Below are 21,498 nucleotides of genomic sequence, written 5' to 3' on the forward strand. Positions count from 1 at the left end.
CAGTTATTCATGTTGACGTGTTTAAACGTTTAACTTTATCAAGTAAGCAAGAGAAATTAAACACAATTTTCTTACACGGTGCACCGTTGTGTAGAATATTAAACTCAAAGCAAGATCAACAAGGCTCCGCGGCTAGATATATGGTCATCTTGGCTAGAAGAGGAGTTTTTACAGTGAGGAAGTCTCAGGTGGCATGCATGACTTGGATGATGGGTATTGTTTCTGTTCCACAGCCTCTTGCATAGATTTTGGTTTCATTTACTTCTAAAGTAAACTGGTAGCACACCATGTGAATTCAGAGTGATGTGTGTGTGTGAAAGCAAGAGACCGAGAAGGAGTAGCGTCTGCCACAGGGTAGTGTTTATGAAGAGGACATGTTCAGGATGAATTTCTCAGATACGTGACATAGCTTCTTGCATACATGTAGCGGTGCATATGGTTAGTATACACCGCTAACCATATGCATGGATTACATACAAGTCCTTTATTGCAAGATCAGCTTTATAATAAGTAGCCTTCTGCTGTTGGAGGATGCTTAGGAGAATGCAAAAGGTGGTAGCAGTAGCACCAAAGTAAAAATCCCCGCAGTACAATACCCCAAGATGCACACACACACACACACACACACACATAGACATGCTCTTTAAGTGAGTAAGTACGCTGCATGGGAGCCTGTACATGGTGTCATCCACAGTTCAGATCACAGCATTACTCAGATTCCTCTCTGTAATTATACTGGCAGGCCTGATTCAGCTTTATATAAAATGGGGGTATGGTTTAGATCATCCTAAAATCCTCCTAAAAAAAACTCCATCGCATACACACACACATGCAATCATATACAGAATCAAAAGATACAATAGAGAATAATCAGCTTGTAAAATTTAAAAAAAAACCTCTCAGCCTTGTGTATGTGTACACATTAACTTCTGTGCCCACGTGTACGGGTGTTTGTTGGTGTTTAGAGACTGTAGGGGGGTTTGGGGGGCGTTTTATGTACGTGAATGCTTGCGCCTTTCATGTGTCAGCAGTCCAGGATACACTCCAGCCGCAGAGAAACTACAGAGACCCATAAATGCAGCAGTGTGCCCTGGCGGGGTGGAGGAGGAGGAGACAGAAAGAGGGAGAGGAAGGGGTAACCTCAACAGGGGATTGCAGCAAATATGTAGAGTCTAATCCTCTCATTAGACAGCAGGGGGTGCGTGGTGCAATCAGATTCAAGCAGGGAGTGGGGAGAGCCTTGTCGGGAGTCTGTGGCCTGGCAGAACACTGGGGAAGATGTCTGCAGCTGTAAGAATATTATCTAATCACAGGAGCAGACATACTCGTGCACGCAAATTCACGTTTAATCACCAAATTCTGATTAAAATTCAAAGTTAAAAACAGAACTACTCAGGCAGAGAGCTGTGGATGCTGATCTACTGGTATTTTTTTAAAAGCTTCTCCCCCTGTGTATATGACTTTCTCCTTCCATCTCGAGGCTGAAAAACAACACTTGTTTCACACTGCAAACATCCACAATCGTCTACAGACATTTTGCTGCCTCAGCTCTTGCTTGCTGTACTTGTTCTACTTCCTCTGCTGTGTGGGATTTTTTTTTTCCGAGCAGTTGGTTTTTAGATTTTCATTTTGAAGGGGTGAAATTTTGAAATAAGTTGTGGCAAGAACGTGAAAAAGAACATTTCTGAAACTAGAGCTATTTATTTGAAGAGATTGAATTTAGTTTAAAGTCTCCAAAGGGGAGACTTCTGTTGTTTTGTGAGTTTCCAGCACAGCAAATCACCAAGTATCAGTTCCAGGGTGCTCTGTCCGCCGCTGCTCACTCTGTAGTCTCTGTCTCCCCTTAACGTCACACTACAAGCCTCCCCCTCCCATCCACCGCCAGGAACGCTTTGAAGAAAAACAGAGTCTCATCTCAAAGGAGAGTTTTACATTCCATTTTCTGGAGAAGCTGCTTTGAGCAGTTTTTTTAGTTGTCTACATTAAGATGTTATGAACAGTTAACAAAGTAAATTAGCTGTAATCTCGTAATTTGATCTATTATTGCAGATGCATCTGTCTAATGTTATCGTTCTCTCTAAGCCTGCATGCTCAATTAGCACAGCATCGGGGTCAAACAAAAGTCATTTGCTTGCATTTGGAGCCATACGGCTGCTATATGAAAGTTAAACCATTGTTATTTTTTGGAAAGAAGGTTATTGGGTTTTTTGTGGGAGGTTACCTCTTCAGAGTTACATGAACTGAACACATGCAGCGCAGCTTTCCTTCGACCCCACTCCCTCTCTGCTTTCCTTTGAGCATTAGCTGAGTTTGCTTTCTTGTTAAATAATGCCAGGGGAGCTGTTCCTTCCTTTACTCTGAGTGGCAGTAATACTTTGGAGTGATGGCAGATCCTGACTTGCACTGCCTGACACTTCTCGATCAGAAACACACAGCAGTTTTGGATCTGGGTCACGTCCCATTGCCCAATGCTGAGTCACTGTGCTATCAACGACTGGTCAGGCTTTGTCAGAAGACAGAGCGCCCCCGTGAAGGGGAGATAAATCCATCTTCATTGTTTATTTAATCCGGACTTTCCACCTACAGTTGTGGTCAGAAGTAATGCACTAACCATGGTTATGTTATGTTATGTTATGTTATGGTAATTTGGGGATTTTAATGATTTTTTTTCAACGTTGAATGATTACACAGCATACATCTTTAATGACATTAAAAAACAAGCATTGGGTGCACACGCCTTAATTTATCTTGGATTTTCTCTAATTTACATTTAAAATTATTTGTACGGGCACAAATATATACATATCCTGACATCTTTTAATAAGTTGTGCCGAAGGTTCTACTTTACCTTGTCCTTTATCTTGACAAGCCCAAGACCTATTAACTCATTAGTTCTCATGACTGACAACAACTAGTCCATTTTCTTTGGCAGTATAAAAAGGATTTGACAACACTGGATTAACCAATACTCAGAACAATGGGAAAAATCAAAAGGAACCAATGAAGCTCTAAGAACGAGGACTGTAGATTCACAAGTTGGGCAAGTCTCTTCTATCCTTTCCTAAACAAATGCAGATTCCAGGGTCATCAGTTCAAACAGCAGAATAACAAAATTTGGCACCACTATACCAAAGTCTGCCAAGGTCCAAGCTGTCAACCTCGAATGAGAGGAAATTATTTTGAATGTTCATGTACAACCCAGGAACCACCAAGGCTCCAGCCTGCCATGAACTGGAAACTGGAAGCCCCTGTTTCAAAAGTGACACCTTTAAACTCAACTGAAATTTGCAGCTGCCTGTGTTAAAAAGCAAAATGAGGTGTTTTGGAGGAGTAGAGGTGAGGCTTTCAAACCTAAGAACACTGTACCAACACTGTGAGCCATGGTGGTGGTAGCATCATGCTCTATGGTTGTTTTTCTGCCAGTGGTACTGATACATTGCACAAATTGGATGGAATAACGAAGAAGAAGAAATAGTTCCAAAGTCTTCAACTTCACCTTAAATGCATAACTATGTGGTTGAAACTAGAACACAGCTGGGTTTTCCAACAGGCCAGTTATCCCAAATATATATATCAGCTGGGTTTGCAGTGGATAAAAAAGGCAAACGTTAAGCTTCTGGAATAACCTTCTCAAAGTCCCAACCTCGAGGGCTGTTGAAAATTTCTGTGATATGCTTAAAAGCTGGGTAGCAACCAAACCTTCCAACACACCAATTTAAATTAACTCTGCCAATTCTGCCAAGAAGAGTGGTCAAATATCGAACCAGATTAATGGCTGAAGCCTGTCTCTTTATTTGACTTGACCATTTCAGCTCATCTGTCAAAATACTCACAGCTTCTCAGTTCAAATCTTCTTAATGAGAAACCAAAGCTGAGAGTTGTCCAACTGTTTCATAACCTGTTCTCTGCTGCAATATGTCAGTACTTTAAATAATTAATTAGGTTAATGTAGTCAGTCTGATTCAAGGCGTTCAGAACTTTTTTTTTGTCTATCAATATCTAGTTAAAATGTGACCATTTTACCAAATCTGAAAAAAATCAAAGCTCCAATGTACAACATGAAATATTTCTTTTCCACACTTAGTTTGACAAATTTTACTAATCAACAATAAATGTCACTCTTAAAAGCCATGCAACACAAATTGTTCTGCAAGTAAAGGTGTTACAGTTAGTTACGAAGCTGTCATGGTGTGCAACTATCTAACTATTAACAATCAATCCTCAGCTGACCCTGAGACAAGGTTGCTGATGACAACATACGTCACTGAATGCCTGTCAATGGTTGACTATGACCTGCATGATAGAAAATCAGCTCCGTCAAATGATTACCTGTCTTTCCACTGCGTTTGGAAACCATGGAAGGCCTTTGGGGAGTTTATTTTTCACTTATTTGGTAAAAAAAAAGAAATGTGTATGAAATATGTCAGCCTCACAGGATGCAGTGTGAATCCAACTGTGACATGTAAGATTTAACTGGATCAGGGAGGGGTAAAAGGTTAGGATCAAATTTGCAGTCCTCATACAAATCCAGTTTTGTCATTTCCTTTACACACAACTACAGCAAGAGGCATGAAAAGTTATATATTAATCTTTAAGAAATCTTAGATGGGCATGAATACTTTGCGCTGTCAAATAAAATGTTAGGGTGACTCTTGGTTTTCAATGCAATTTGTTTGTGTTGTCTAAAATGTTTAAAGGAAACAGACACTGCTTGGAAAACATGTGTAGAAACCCCAGAATGAAATAGTTGATCCATAAACTCATGTTCTCAAACCCACCATGACACTTTCGATTCTTAGTGGGCAACACTGTTACATCAGATGGCTCTAGGTTATGTCAAAACCAAACCAACTGTCTCAACAGTGGGATCAAAAGCCTGAGGTGTTGTGGATGCCTTGCAGTCATTGTGCAGGGTCTTAGATTTAAATGTGTGTGCTGAGTACAAAGTAGTGCAAAGCTGCCAGTGCCTGGTCGATGGACATATGGCAACTACATGGGCCTGGGGCATTATGAGGGGGGTGGAGGCACGGGGCATTTTTGTAGCGTGTGTGTGTGTGTGAGTGAGTGTGTGTTGGGATGGATCTATGACAGAGTTTAGAGGTTTAATGAGGCATGCACGGGGTCAGTGATAAAAGGAGGTCCCAACACTTGCTCAGTGAGCCTCTGTTAAGGAGGCGCCAGTGCGAAGCTGTTGTTTCTCTAATACAATAAAACCCCACCCTATCTACTCTGTGCATCTTAGATCCTTTTTTTCCTCCATTGCAGGCAGAAAAAATACCTATTTAAGCAAGTACACATGCAATTGACAATTTAAAATGTTGAGTAATAACAACGGTGAGCACTGGGAGGCTGAACTGAAAGACTCTGACCTCAGATTTACTGTCTACATTGGAGTAAGTGTTTATACATGTATCCAGGCTGGATGGATTCCTTTTTATTGAGTCTATCCGTCTCACTCTGAAAAAATAGATGAGCTGGAATTTAGTTGTGTATACACAATGAGAATAGACTGAAAACCCATTCTCAGCAAATGAAAAACTAAACGAATACTAGGAAATTGTTGTAATGGAGTATAATTTTTATATTATACCACGGAGTATTACTGAGCTGGAGTAATAATTGGTTTTGGAAATTATTTTTGATTTTTTAGGAAATACATTTCTCTGTAGTATTCCTGTTTCTGTTAGCCTTCGTGCTCAAACACTGATGGAACTGGGTTTGAAATTCTCACTTTTCCGTTATTTGAATAGAAATGAATCTTTCTTCTCTCTGTCTCATTCTTCCTTTGCCTCTTTGTTGACAGAGCTGGATGAGAAAAGATGGGCTGATAATCTGCCATGTCATTTTAGACTTCTCCACACTTAAACCCATGATGACAGGCCAAAACAAAAGGGAATACAAAGAACACTTTATGGCTGATGTAAAACAATATTCAGCTTATTTAGGATGTGCAAGTATTTGGTGTACAAGATACTGAGTCATGCATGCCTTTCGCTAATTCAATTGTAACTTTTCAGGAATGCATTTATGGAGCCATTCTGGAGCCTTTCTCTATAGTGCAAACTCTTCTCAACCACTGTGGTGAAACACCATTGTGCAACTGAGTGGAGTCAGTTTTAATGTGCCACTGCTAATTGTGCCAGAACTGTAAAAAAAAAAAAAAGCTTGCAAATAAAAGAAAAACAAACCATTTTAATTAGCACCTTTTGTCATGTTCCTTTAGGACTGTGAAAACTGGCTGTAGGTGATAGATGCTTTAAGCTGGTATTTCCAGCTGACTGCTTTAACAGCTACCTGCCACAAAACAATCCCCAGTACCCGATATACTAACCTACTGGAGAAGAACATAGGGTGTAGTACACTGAGGCTGGTATATATCAAAAAAACACTGGAAATGTTTTCTTTTATACTTTTTCACGTTGAGAAATAAAGTAAAGTTGATATACAGTTCTGTGTAAAAGTCTTGAGCCTTCCTTAGTTTGTCTATATTTTGAAAGGAAAATAGGTGCAGTGATTTACATTATTAAAAGCAAAAACAGAGTTTGTGCAATTCTAACAAGCCACTAAGTCAATATTTGGTATGACCTCCTTTATTCTTCAACACAGGATGAACGCTCGCAGGTAAGCTTTCTTGTAATGTTTTCAAATAGTCTTCAGGAATATTTCTCCAGGCTTCTTGAAGGACATTCAGAGGTCTTCTTTGTGATAATTGTGTTTTGGGATCATCGCCATGCAGAAAATTAAAGCCAATGCCAGTCAAGCACTTTTCATATGGTATTGCATGCTGGATCACTATTGTTACATGTAACATACTTCTATCAGTTTTGAAAAGATGCCACCATTGGCTGAAATGAAGCCCCAAAGCATCACAGAGCATCAGTTTGGTACAGATAGATATTTCTTGCATTCATCCCTCCACAAGATCTGATTTCTAGTCCACTTCTTGTGTAATTGTACAAGATGAATCTCTCAGGTACTGGATTTTATTCCTATTTCTTTAAGACGTGACTTTTGTTTGGTGTAGAGATTGTATACCTGACATTTCTTGTTTTGTCCTCCACATGTCCAGATTACTTGTGAAGGTCACACTGCACATCATGCTAAGATCTGCCAAGTTTTTGGATAATAGTTAACACAAGGACAGGCACAAGGACTGGACTGAAAATGAATGACAAAATAGATCTACTGCTAACAACCACTAAAGATCACAAGAAATTTTGGCTCATTGGAGAGAAATAAGTAGAAATGGGTTATTTCTAAAAAATGAAATGAATTAATGTTACCTTATTTTTGAGACCTTTTAAATTTGTGTGTACATGTGAGTTATAAGTATGTTTTGGAGAAGAATGCTGCCTGTCATGTTGCCCTACGTGCCAATCAGTCTCCTTATAGTCACCATGTAAAAATGTTGCCCTACATCCCCTTGTCATGTTTCCTTCCTGTTACATTCTGTGCCTTTTGTGTTCTTCACCTTTATCTGACCTGAAAAACCACTTACATGTGAAACAATGACTAAAATGGCAAAACAACAAGATTACTTACAAAACAGAGGTAACGTGTCAGATTTAGATAAGTGTACGCCATCAGGATTCTATAAAATGACCTCAGGCTTTATTTAAAAAGTAATGGAGCCATAAAAACACAAATATCAAATTAATGCCATGAGAAAATGGTGCCGTGATTCAAACTAATGACCTTTGATTAAATGTTTAAATACCTAAATGAACAATATCAATATAACTTCTTTTGACAGCGTTGGTAAATTAAAGTAATCTGTATTTTTGCAAAGATGGAAATTTGTCCTAATTCATTATGAAATGTACCGCAGGTACATGTGAAACCGAGATATTCGGGTTAAAAAAAGAGCAAACCATATTCAGTTCCGGCTGGATCTCTTTGCTTTTCCAGCCCTACAACAATATAAAAGCAAATGAGAGGACGAAGAGGAGGTGTATAAGATTTATTAAACAACATTTAGGGTGTTCGTGATCTGCATCACCCAGTTATTTTTAAAATGGTTATGAATACCACGTGTCCAAAGTCTGAAACCACAAGGTTACTGTGAGGGGAATATCATGTTCAGGAGGAAATGATAAGTGTCAATACTGATTAATAGTATGAGAGAAAAACACAGGCATCTGGAGCCAAAGGCAATCGTACCCATGGATCTGAGCTGTCAGCTCAATTTTACTGAGAAGCCTGAACTTTCAGCACTGCCGTTGACTCATTTCTTGCATTTAGTCTTAATCACTTCTAAATAATTTAATTTTTACTAAAGGAATCTGCAGGAGAGTGTGCTGGTGTGTGTCATGTCTGCTTGACAAGCACTCAGATGGATGTTATTAAAGTTGACTATACTACGTGTAAGTACGTTAGATTTTACCAGTCAGACACACACTTGTATACTTACATATACGGCATACAGACTATAGTTCTCTGTACTCTCAGCTATCACATTTGCTGGACTCATCTCTTACTGTTACAACTTATCTAAAACAAAACTAACTTTTAACCTTCAAATATTCATGTAAAGAACAAAACAAAACTGGGGATAATGCTGCCATTCTAAAAACAGGTGCAAAAGTTTTATTTCAAAGTTGTATATCCACAAGCCTATAAACATACACAGCCTGCACAAGCAAACCTCCAGCAGGTTTGAAAATAACTCCATTAACCATTAACTCTTACTTGCTTCTCCTAAGGGCTGAGCATTCACTTTATTTCTCTATTTTCTTTCTCCTTTTTTTTTTTTAGCATATATATGTATATATATATATATATATATATATATATATATATATATATATATATGAACATACAGCAAAACCCATCTTTGTCCCTGCACTTCACTCTCTCTGCCTGCCCCTGCACTTTTCTCCTCTGATTTATCCTTGCTGTATTTATATAAACAATCGTACACTGGCCATAGAGCCAGTGCACTTTCTCTGTGTTAAACAGCTGCTTTGATTTTGCTTTGGTTTTCACCAAAAGAACAGTGAAGGTCATGTCTTCCCAGCGGACACTCCTCTGCAGCCATGGCGGCTGTTTCTGAAACAATTTACGATTGAAATGTTATTACAAGGGCACAAACACTGTGTTAGTACTTGACTTTTCTATAAAAATAGAACTGCAAAAGCTTCCTGCCACCTCGATATTTTTATACGCTTGTCAAAATTTAACGATGAACACTAATGTGAGCATTTAAGTAAAGAGGAGAATTTCCAACAGGGTAAAGTGTACCTTACACCAGGGGAAGGTTAGAGAAGCAAAAACAATGAATGAACTCTTCACTTTGTGTTTCCTTGGAACTTGCAGGGCCTAGAGGCATCAAGGTGAATGCACACAGAAGAAGTTTCCATCTCTAATCTAAAACACACACTGTGTACACTCCTTGTATGCAAACTCTCTTTCGATGACTAAGAGAGATAAGTGGTGGAAGAGTGGTCAGTTTAAAGCTCTGTTCCTGTGTTTTGACAAGGATTTCAGGAGAAGTCACACATGTGACTCTTATGTAAAGCATGTATGTATTTAACCCTTTAAGACCTACCATAGAACCAAGTCCGCCAGAGCTTATATTATATTTTTACATGCTGTGGAGCCATTTTTGGGAGCATTTCAAGTTGCTATACATCAATACAACTGTTATAGCCCAAATTTTAATAATATGTATGCATTATGTCCATAGTAATTACATAAATTGCAAAAAAGTGCAATAAACTACCAAAAAATTGAAAATTGTTTTTGTTTTTTTAACATATATTTCTACTTAGAGAAATTTAAGAGGCTTATCCCTCAAAACTTTAAATACATAGTTTTGTCTTCATAGTTTTATTTTTCAGATACACCAATTTTATATACTGCAGAAAAAACAAAAAACGATCCGATGATGCAAATTTACAAAGAAAACAGCATGTGCATCAAAATAAACTATTTAAAGCAGAGCAATTTGAGTTCTCAGCATTCCAGCAACTATTCAAAAAAGCATAAAGTCAAACATGACTTTTAAAAACACCCGTATAGGCTTATAAGGCCTATAAGTAAAAAAACTACATTTTCCGCGAAAATGACATCACTTCCGGTTTTGGGTAGGTAATGGCAGACATGCGATAGTTCACACTGAAGTCTATTTCAATGTAGGAAGTGTTATGAACAGCTGATCGGAATCAGCAAAGCCTGTTTCTGGAATATTATGTTTCTGTTCCTGCAAGCGCTTTTTATGCAATTTTTGCAAAGCTATATGTGGAAGGAAACCGTGACCGAGGACAAGCTGATGGCATAAGATGTAAGTACAACTCCTCTGGTTTCATATGAAAAAAAAAATGATTGCCCTAGCTTGCGTGGTTCTGCTTCTACTGGGATTTAAAAATAGTTATGCAAAACAGAGCGTGCTGCTCCAACTGGCTTTAAAGGGTTAAAAGGCAATTAGGGAAATATAACAGACCACATAAAACGCTTTTTTTTTTTTTTTTTTTACCAACAACTGGTATCAAAGATCAGAAATGTTATATATATATATTACATTGGGTGGTGGTTAATTTTCATCTTACTGGAAACTAAATGGGTGGCACAGGGATGTGATAGTGTGATAGTTAGAACTGTTGTTTCAGGTTCTGGGTTCAAATCTATTCTGGGGTGTTTCTGAGGTTTGCATGTTTTCTCCTTTAACTCAGCTTTCTTCCACAGTCCAAAGACATGCATCTTGTTAACCTGTGGTGTGAATGCTTCTGCATCTGTGTGTTGCCGCTACGACAGTTCGGCGACCCACCAATGACCCTGAATTAAAAAAGCAGAAGAAAATGGATGGAAAATAAATAAGCTTACAGTTGTTGTTGTTGTTGTTGTTTTCATAAGAACACATATTTATCTTTTTATTTGTATTTTCATGACTTACGTCAAAGTTATGACTTTGTTATTTAAAAGCAAGTTGATATTGAGATTTGTTTTACAGCACAAAACTTAAAACATAATTAAGATCACCTCATGCTGAAGTGCTTCTTCTACAGCAGCTGAATTCAAACTGAGTTATAAATGCAGATCTTAAAATTTGTGTTATCACCTAAATATAGAGATCCATACTGCCATGATAGCAACACACGATGCTACCGATGCTGGCTGCACAGTCATGATGCAAATCTCCCTTTCCAGCACATCTCAAAGCTGATCTGTTGAACTGAGATCTGGTGACTGTGGAGGCCATTTGAGTACAGTGAGCTCATTGTCATGTTGAAGAAACCAGTCTGAGATTCAGTTCAATTCAATTTTATTTATATAGCTCTAAATCAAAGTAACAGTCAGCTCAGGGCTCTTGGTGACATGATCTGAGCTTTGTGGCAAGGTGTCACAAAGCTCAGATCTTCTTCACCATCTTCTGATATCTGGTATCTTCTGTTGCAAGGCACTGTCGTAATAAAGATTCTTACATGGTCTGCAAAAACACTTGGGTGGGTGTGGTGTTTAAATGCTAAATGGATATGTGCTTATACAGTACCTTTCTACTTTTGCACTCAGAACTTCCTTCTACAAGTCTCATTCACTCACACACACATTCATGAAGCACTTTTATCTTCTATCTATGCTTAAGGGCTTTTATCTAACATTCACACTCCAATGGTTGCATCAGGTGCAACTCGTGGTTCAGTATTTTGCCAAAGAATACCTCAACATGCGGACTGGATTATCCGAGGATCAATCCACCAACCTTCAACTGGTGGACAACCCACTTTACCACCGGAACGAGTGATACCACCCAAATTTTAATTTTGGTGCTGTCCAGCAAGCACGGCAGCCCTGAGTAGTTGCTGATTCAACAGCCTGAGCAGTAAAAACTTCAGCAGAGGTTGAGCCAAAATGAAAATTGAGATGGCATTGATGCTGATGCCTGCTTTATTTTGTGATGTCATAGCCTAAATAGGTTTCTGTTTTTGTGCTGGTTTTAGTTCTTGTCAAACTATGCGTGGTACTAGAGCAGCTTTTCCACATGGGGCTCTAAATCTTCCGGTTGTTATTGTCTCAAAGGTCTGAAATGTTTGTTAAAAGGAAATAAATTTAGATACAGCTGAAAAACCACATGCCCTTATATGTTTATGTAGCTAGGGTTTACATAAATCTTTATGGTCAGTTTTACTCCTCAAACATGCACACACACTCACAGGCAGAAATGGGCAGCTGTAAAGTGCTCATTCAGCGCAGCAGCTGCATCAGCAGAGTAGAATAGAAAGCAGCGTTTTTGTCTGTGTGCATGGTTGAGAGAGAGGAAGAGAAAGTGTGCATGTGTGAGGAGTTAGGGGTGATGGGATCTCTGAGCAGACAGAGGGGAATCACTGGTGCTCTCAGTGCCCATTAGACTAACCTCATGGATCAATATTGATCCTTACTACCACCAAGCTCTGTCTAATAGGCTTCTGGCCGCCCTGATACAATGACAGCATTAGGGCACATGTCCAGATGGATGGATTTGGGGGTAGGAGGATGAACCAGAGACAGAACAAGAGAGAGAGAGTGTGTGATGAGAAGGCTAAAAGGATTTGCAGGTCCAGAGGAGAAAGGAGAGGAGACAGTAATGCCGATTATTTGCACAAGACATACAGTGAGAGTAAAAGAGAGAACAAGAGAGCAGCAGAAAAATGGACATACTGTATCATAGCTCGCTTATGTCAGCAGAGTCTGAAGCAAGCTGCATTTTCAGTTAGTGCATGTTTTCCTGACTGACTGTTTTTAGAGAACATAAAGGGAAAGTGAGGAAGTCTCTGTACAGCCATAATTGTAAAAGCAGTAGACAACAGTATTTGTGTGCATTTGTGTGTGTGTGTGTGTGTGTGTGTGTGTGTGTGTGTGTGTGTGTGTGTGTGTGTGTGTGTGTGTGTGTGTGTGTGTGTGTGTGTGTGTGTGTGTGTTCCTGTTATTGTGTATTGTGTTAGTTTTTCCATGAATTGTATTTTTTGAAAAACTGTTTGGAAAAGAAAAAATGTGTAATTGTGTGTAAACAAATCTTATCTCTTCCTATTTTGATTAAAAAATATAATTTCCATAAAGCTTTGAGATGAGCAATGAACTGAATAATGTGAAATTCCAGCTGCTCCCTGCTTTCTAGTATAAGGTAGGAAGATCACCACCAAAAAGCAATTACAATACTCATACTGATATTTCTGTCCAAAAGTCAGAAAAAACATTCCAAACACACACACACACACACACACACACACACACACACACACACACACACACACACACACACACACACACACACACACACACACACACACATGGGATGAGAGATAGTGAAAAGGGAAGAGTGAACTGTTTGTCTTGTGTATGTTTTCCCGTCTGTACTTCTGCTCTGATGCCCTGGTGTTTGAATAATAAATAGTGATCAGCTGTCGCTGTAATTTGGCCACCTGACTCATGTTATCTCTGAGCCAGCTGAGTGAATGGAATGAGGAAAAGAATATCTCTCAGACACAAAGTATTTCAGAAGTCTGAGTTGTCTTCCGTCACACTCTCACATCCTCTTTCTGGTAATTAAAAGACAGATTGTGTCTCAGAAGCACACAGAACAGCACACAGTGCACACAGTGGAGTCATTAAATATATCTGCCCTCTAGATAGGAACAGGAGTGGAAACTGTTAAATATTGCCTCAGGCAAATTTGTCGTGAGTGACAGTCTGTGAAGAGTCAGACATGTTTGTATGCAAAGTAAAGGCTCTGAAATATATTAATCACAGCCATATATTACCAGGGTTTGAGGTGATATAAGCTACATAGATTTATAGGTTAACATACATTTAGATAGATACTTATATCTGGCATTATATTTCCTCAACTATACTTATGTATAGTTTTGTATTATTTCACAGGATTCATTCTGTTTTACTACATTTGAGAGATACTGTACCACACTGTAGCTTTGGTTACACACAAACAAATGAGAAGATCACACATTGCCATGTACTGTTTAAACCAGTGCGTAAGTGCTTAGCCTTCAGTAAAATACTTTTGTGATTATAAGTATTATAAGTATGAGCTCATCATTCATCATTAGTTCATGGAACCAGCTTTAAAAAAAACTCAGCAGTAATGGCAGTAATGGCCTATAATACCAAATGTTGCTACCACGATGAACTAAACATAACTTCCTTGTGGTTTCATGTTTGTGGCCTTTCAGATAAAGTGGTGACTTGGTTCTTGCTTCTTGTCTCTGAAGCTTAGCGTATAGCATGGATATCAACGAGGGTTAAACAGTCAAAATCAACACGTCTTTTCATGTATTTATTCTTTTTGCCATTTTTGGATCATGGGGGGAAAGAGTATAGTTTTCAAGGTCTTTTACATCTTTGAGTTTTTTATGATATAATAATAATGCCATCTTCATTTATTTCAGTCTTCTTCTAATGAACTCCTGCTGATAACACTAAGTAGCCAAGTTTTAAACAAAAATCTGGACGCCGCTTTATCTGAAGGGTCACAGCCACAATAAAGTCATGAGGAAGTTATGCTAATTGTTGTATAGTTAATGCTGGCCTTCCTCCATCAATTTGATGTAACAACAAAACATCCATTAAAATAAAGTATATGGGTGCATGCAACAACACTTAAACCTGGTAGTTTGGTGCTTCATGGAAATCCTTATAATATAGCCTTTGGACTAGGCCTTTTTAGTTAGTTTGTTTCCTTCTTCCTTTTGCATCTCAGCTGGGGATAGATAAAGCCTGGAGGCTAGTCTTCACACCAGGAAAAAAGAAGCTGAGACACAGTCCGAGCTTTGTGCAGGACCTTGCGTATAGAGACCATAGTGTTTGGGTAACTAGGCAGTGCAGCTGGCCTTTCACGGCTATGCAACTTTAAGGCAGTGTTTAAATCAACATGCAAAGGACAAGTACCCTGTTCTTCAACACAAACACACACACGAGAAAAGGAAAGTGAACTGCAGGGAAATGTGGAAGTGATGAGGCTTTGGGATAATGTTTCAAACATGAAATCTGGTAAATCCTTAGTCATACTAATTAATATGCAGTAATAGAAGTCTAAATTTTGCTGTTACCATTCTCTTTGTCAGCCTCCCCCAAACCTTTATCCATGGAGGTTAGCAGGGGTCAGTCATGGTCCTGCCAAACTGTCTTTTTAGGAAATACATCATGAGTTGTACTAATTACTTTAAAAGTCATAAATATTATAAATGGTATTTTGACCTGATTTTTCCACAAGGAAGACAAAAAACCTGCCAGCAAATTCCAATTTATACCCCCAAACCCACTCCACAGCATTCCTATCATAAATTTGCTGCCTTGGAGTATACTGGATTTGTTTTCTAACAGTCTAGAGACATCTGGGATGGACACTTGAAGGAGCTGCTTTTATGGGAAGCTTCTGTTATCAGATCTCTTCTCATGCTCTGACCCACAGTCCATTAGTTATTCCAAGGTTGGATCACTATACTCCACTAATGCTCCCCTCCGCACGCACAGAACACATACTCGCCCTCCTCCTCACTTTACATGCATGTACTGACAGATGCACAGAAACGCTAATTTCATTTTGCTGCCTCATGTTAATGTATGTGCGTTAACACCTGCACGGCAACAACTGTCTGGTGTGACAGTGTGAGCAGCAGGAGAGGGCAGCTTTCTACAAGAAGGCCTCCGATAAGTGTCAAAGCACGTTTATCCCTGCCCTGAATTTATTGTTTTGGTCATTTTAATATGTGAACTACAAACTGAAAAAGCAGAGAATGCCATTTTTTTCCCTTCATGATAGCAATGGCTTTCATCCCACAACACTCTTCCCCTTCCCCCTCTTCCCTTTCTCTGCCTCCTGCAAGTATCCCTGCCCATCCCCCCTTCTTTAGTTCCCCTTTTGCCGGTATGGATCTGTGAAATGTTAGCCGGGTGTGCTGGTATGGCCTCAGCAAAAGCCATGGTGACATCAGAGAGATAGAGGCAACAGTTAACTCAGAAGATAGACCGTGTGCGGTGATATCATTTTATTTGCTCAGTTGTGACGTGCCGGTTGCATACAATAACTGAAAATATTCCACCAGCTAGTGACCTAAAGGACATTGCCCTGTGTGGACATAAATAATCGACTGAGCTCTAACCCACTGACCTGTAGAGGCGGAGCCTAAATAAACGGACCCTTTTGATGTTGTGTAAATATTGATGCTCTGCCGCTCTTGCAAATGCAGCAAAACTACAATTCAAATATAGATTTTTATAGAGCTGGTTGGGTCAGTGCCTTGCTCAACCCTAAAAGAAATTTAGAAATCAGCTGCAAATTACAACATTTCCACCAGGCCAGAGTGAATGTTTTTTAAAAAAAAATGCATGAAATTATGTAATGGATGTCTAGAACATTTCCATTTGAGGCAAATGATTCATAAAAAGTCTTTGAATTGAATTCGAAGTAGATTTTGTGACACACAAACCAAATGGGCTCGTATCCACAAGCGTAATATTTGTTATCTAACTCTCTTTTTTTTAAAGTAAAAGAAAGAAGAATGACGGATGATCTGAGTCACAGCTTAAAGTACTATTAATATTAGTAACCCAAGGCTTCAGATGCGTTTGATGCTGAGAGAACGTTTGAAAGAAAAAGAAGATCACTGTAGACTAAAACAGTCTCTTTTTATTCTCTATTCTGAACAATTGGTTTTAATTAAACAATCCTTACAGGTACCATTACTATAAAAGGCCAAAACACATCACGTCTTTGCATATAGTAATAGAAAGGATATTTGAGTTTCTAAAATCAAATAATATACTAATAATGACAGATTTTCCATTAAGCCACTTTGTAATATTCATCGGCCTCACACACACAGACACATTCCTTTATTTTACTGAACAATGTCGTTTTTGCTGTCCAGTATTTTTTTTTTTTTTGCCAAGCTGTCCAGCTTCACTGCCTTTCAGTACTCGAATTCCAAACTTCAGTCTCTTCACGGCACTTCCATCTCACTATAAATATCTCCCTGTGTCCCTCTATCCTCAAGTGGTTGGGCTTCGTTTTTGGTTACTCAAGAGAAAGCATCCTTTTTGCCTGAGTTGCCACTAAAGAGATTGCAGTGATTACAGCATTTCAGAAAGCATAGCTGTGTTTGTGATACCTCGACGGCTTTCTTGCACCACGGGGGGGATTATACTTGATTTGAATGATGCTTCCTGCTTTTAAGCTTCTTGAGTGACCTCAGTGCTCAGGCCATCCACCATGTCTGAGACTGCATCAGGAAATTCTGGACCATCCCCACTCAGGTTCAAGTCCTTTTTCAGTTCAAGGTCACTCGGCTCCTTGATAGGGATCTCCTCTGGCATTTCACCCCCATTAACACATTCCTCTACCTGTGTGGCCATGGCAGTGTCAGGATCTCTACACTCCCCATTCACAGATGGAATTGCATCCTCGGTAACAGAGGGGCTCTTTAAATCTCCATTTTCCAACTTCTTTTCCACCTCCGGCTCTGCTTGAGGCACTGCTTCCACGGAGGGCTCAGCTGCCTTTTCAGATTCGACAGCAGCTTCGCACGCAGAGGCGATGACAACCTCAGATACAAGTTCTGCTTCCTTGAGCTCATCTGGCACCTCAGTGCTGGGAGCTTCTGGTGTAAAAGATTCCTCTTTTGCAGCTTGATCAGTGAGGGTATCCTCTGCAGTAGCCTCCGTGACATCAGAAGAGTCTCCTCCCACAGTCGCCACTTCACTCACGTCAGAAGTGGCTACAGCCGGCTCAGCTTCAGTTTCTTCCATTTGATCCTCTGTTGCAGCTTTCAAAGCCTCAGCCTCTTGCTCAGGTCCTGGCTGTGATGTTTGTTCCAGCTCTGCCTCTGGGGCTTGTTCTGTTTCAGGCTCAGGTTCTGTTGTCTCCACAATCTCTGGCTCTGGTTCCTGTTTTAGTTCTGGCTCCAGTACTTGCTCAGGCTCTTCTTCTTTCTCTGGCTCCGCCTCTGGCTCTGCTGCTTGCTCTGGCTCTTGCTTGGGCTCTTCCTCTGGTTCTGTGGCTGACTCCAGCACTGGTTCAGCTGCTGGCTCAGCCACCAGTTCAGGCTCAGGGACAGCTGCAGAGACCACGGTCTCCTCCACAGTAGCTTCAGGCTCAGTCTCTGGGATGGGCTCTGGCTCTTTGGTGGCCTCTGACACAGATTCAGCGACTGCAACAGGTTCTTCTTCATGGACCTCTTCAGACTTGGGTTCAGCTTCGACTGGCACAGATTCTTCTGATGTTGGGGCAGAAGGTTTCTCTGCTACAGCAGCCACTGCAAGGTCTTCTGGAGCTTGCTCTTGTACTGCTGCACTTTGTTCCAATACTACAGTTGCTTCTTCTTTTTCTGGAGCTGGCCCCTTTGATTCTGCACTTGGTTCTTCTTTCACTGGAGCTACTTCCTCCACTGCCACAACTGGTTCTTCTACAACTGGAGCTGCTTTATCCGCTCCCGCAACTGGTTCTTTTGCTACTGTAGCGGCTTCATCTGCTGCCACGACTGGTTCCTCTACAACTGGAGCTACATCCTCTGGCGCTGCTGCTGCAACTGGTTCCTTAACAGTGGATGCTACTGGTTCTTCCACAGCTGGGGGATCTGATTGTGCTGCTGGTTCCTTCTCAGATGTTTCAGGTGCTTCGGACTCTTGAGGTACCGCTGCCTCTGCTGTCACAGCCTTTTCGTCTTCTACGTTGCCTGCCTCTGCTGTTGTCTCTTCTCCTGTAGGCGGGGCTCCACCTTCCCCTTTAGCAGAGTTGTCTGCACTTGCAACTGTTGCAGGGGATTCATCCTTCTTGTCTTTTGGATCGCTCACATCATATCCTTTTCTTTTTTTGCTCAGCTTGCCTCCCATGATGTTTCCTAGAGGAAAAAATAAGAAATTGATTGGTTTTTGGCCTTTTTATTTAGTCGTAAATGTTAAGTTCATGTTCAGGGGGAGTCTAATATATGTTCATGTTCCCAGTACCCCAGATGTGACCCCATCCCTGGGTTGTGGATCAAAAGTCCTTGCACACACAAGGAAACCATACAAACTAAAACATTCCACTAAATGGATGAAAATAATCTAGTATGTCTAGACTAAATACACGGAAAGCAGAAATGCCATAGTTTTGAAGCTTTTCTTAGATCTAATAGAAGCATATAATGTTCTATAATGTTCTAAATTTAATGAAATTACATTTAAATGACTAGAGGGAATATAAGGAGAACTAAATGAAGAAGTGCTTTCATTTCAGTAAAGAAGTGTCTTATGTTAAAGTAAACCAGAAGTTCAATTAGGAAATGATGTCTGCCATTTGCAATTTGTCTGGAAAACCAATGTCAGCGCATGGGAACCTCAGTGAGATCAGGCAACCAAGCAGACCCACTACCCTTTAAGGAATGCGTGGTGAGGATCAGCGCCAAGTGAACCCACAAGTCTGAGTTGAACATCTATGATGTAGATGCACAACTATTTCTCCCTCAGTAGCGTCATAAGTTTCCCAGAATGCAGGCAGCGATCACCCAGAGTTTGTAGTTATATCCATTCATCTAAACTAGCTGAAAAATGTGGATTTTCAGCACAAACCACAACTGTCATTCTGCCAGTACAGAAAATATGTTACAGACACGTACTTCCGTGTGATCATGCTTTGACTGTGGAGGAAGTGAAGTGTAATGATTGCCACATAAGTTCCTTAAAGCAAAACTGGGAGCTCAGTTTCATCCCTGCAATTGGTTTTCAGCGAACCTTGCAGACTTTCTGAATACAGGCCTAAATTATTCATAAGAGTGGAGTACTTAAACACCCTGATTCCCACTAAAGATACAGACAGATTTTTTTTTTACATGGAACATTTTCATTTAATAAGGCAGAAATACTGTTCAGCGTTCTTGTTTGTTTGTTTGATTGATTGATTTTTTTTTTCCTGCAAAACTGCCACATGCTGGAGTTTTCACCTGCAGTGAAGCATGTTGGCACAGGTACGAACAACCATAGTGGAACTGTCCATAGTGCTGCAGGAGGGCATTAATGACAGGATGCGACACATACCGGAGAGCCAACCCAATATAGCAATTTGGATTCTATAAACCTTCCAATTAAAACAATAAAAAATAAAAAGTGCATTTATTTTTTTTTTAATTCTATTCTATTCCACTCGCTTCTATCTTACTTGTATTATGTGCCTGATCGTGTTCGTGAGGATATTTATTTATTTATTTATTTTTAATTCGCCCATTCATGTTCCCAGTGTCACGGGGCCTCCCAGTCAGACAAAGCAAAATTTTATAATGTGGGAAGACTTCATATTTCAGACCACTGAAATAATCCAATGTAACAGTTTATTACTGTGTAAAGCCGATTTTCCAGTTGGTCAAAAAGTAGATAAAATTCTTCACGCTAAAACACCGGGAAGATAAAGGAGGCGTGCATGTAACCGGCAGCATGTGCCGGCCGGTAACAAAGGACTGTGATTCCTCGCTAGGCGTTACATCCCGATAAAAGTAACGGTTTGGACAAAGTTGACAGGGGAAAAAAAGACGACCCCAGGCTCGGGACCTACTTTAGTGCGGACTTCAATTAGTCGCTATAACCAGGTGGATTTAACGTTATGCTGGAAGATTTGAAGGATAAAAGCTATAGAGGGGTATCCATCCCCCCTTTTCAAAGCCACCCACCCACCCACCGCTTCCCTCAGCTGCTCTGCCCTTCTTCTTTTTTTGTGTGTCCAGCTGCTTTGAAAATGCCTCTCGCGCACATAAGCGTGCAAAAAAATACGAAATTCTCTACAACAATGTGTTGACTGCGTCCACACTAACAACTTTGTTCTGCGGTTTCGTTATAATGGCAGAAGGATTTCAAGCGCCTGGCCTACTTTTTAAAAAGCGCTTCTTGCCTGGAAGACGCTGATTCAACAACTGAGAACAAAAAAAGTCTTCCCTTTATTAAACACATTTTCAGCTGCAGTCTATAAAAATAAAGAAAAAAGCAGCACAGCGGGAATGATAAAAGCAGATAAACTAGATTCATCACAGGTAGGAAGACCTTTCTTTCTTTCTTTTTTACAACATCGCACTGCTCGAAATTCAATATAAAACATTTTAAAAAATGAAATCATTTTTTAAAAAAATCATTGTGACGACACTTACCTGTATTTCTAGTGCGTAACCAGCTCGGCTTCTTTTGCAATCTGTGGCTGGATGTGGTAATGGAGGTAAGGCTTTTTGGAGTGACAGCTGCAGATTCCGCCCCTGCTCTCCGAGGTGCAGCCTGGGGTCCGTGTGTTGTAGACTATCCGACGAGTGCCCCTCACACAATTTTCTAGACATCTGTCGATATCACAATCCAGCCAACCCCACTACCGCTCTGTCTGCAATCTACACCCTCCCAGTCTTTAACCCCTCCTCCCTCGCACACCCACTCTGGCGAATTTGTTGTAGAAAGCCATCTGGGAAGTTAAGAATGATTATTAACGGACCATCGCTTATTACACTTTAAGAAACTGCATCTGTGTGAGTGTGCGTGTGTCCTCTGCTTTTCCTCAGCCAA

General features: G+C 40.1%; 1 protein-coding gene across 1 annotated transcript; it reads right to left on the reverse strand.

Annotated features, from left to right (window-relative positions):
- Positions 1–16,598: 16,598 nt before the first annotated feature.
- Positions 16,599–21,301, reverse strand: LOC308398113 (uncharacterized protein). The gene is made up of 2 exons (XM_080884543.1): positions 21,099–21,301; positions 16,599–18,827 (listed from the first exon to the last, which is right to left on the reverse strand). The coding sequence occupies exon 2, from the start codon at positions 18,817–18,819 to the stop codon at positions 17,161–17,163; it is 1,659 nt and encodes a 552-aa protein (XP_080740669.1). The 5' UTR covers positions 18,820–18,827; positions 21,099–21,301; the 3' UTR covers positions 16,599–17,160.
- Positions 21,302–21,498: the final 197 nt, after the last annotated feature.

The sequence above is a fragment of the Rhamphochromis sp. 'chilingali' genome (assembly GCF_963969265.1).
Source record: "Rhamphochromis sp. 'chilingali' genome assembly, chromosome: 6".
NCBI lineage: Eukaryota > Metazoa > Chordata > Actinopteri > Cichliformes > Cichlidae > Rhamphochromis > Rhamphochromis sp. 'chilingali'.

Bases quoted from the DNA above. Each gene is read 5' to 3' on its own strand.
- LOC308398113 (XM_080884543.1), bottom strand. From the start codon at position 18,819: ATGGGAGGCAAGCTGAGCAAAAAAAGAAAAGGATATGATGTGAGCGAT.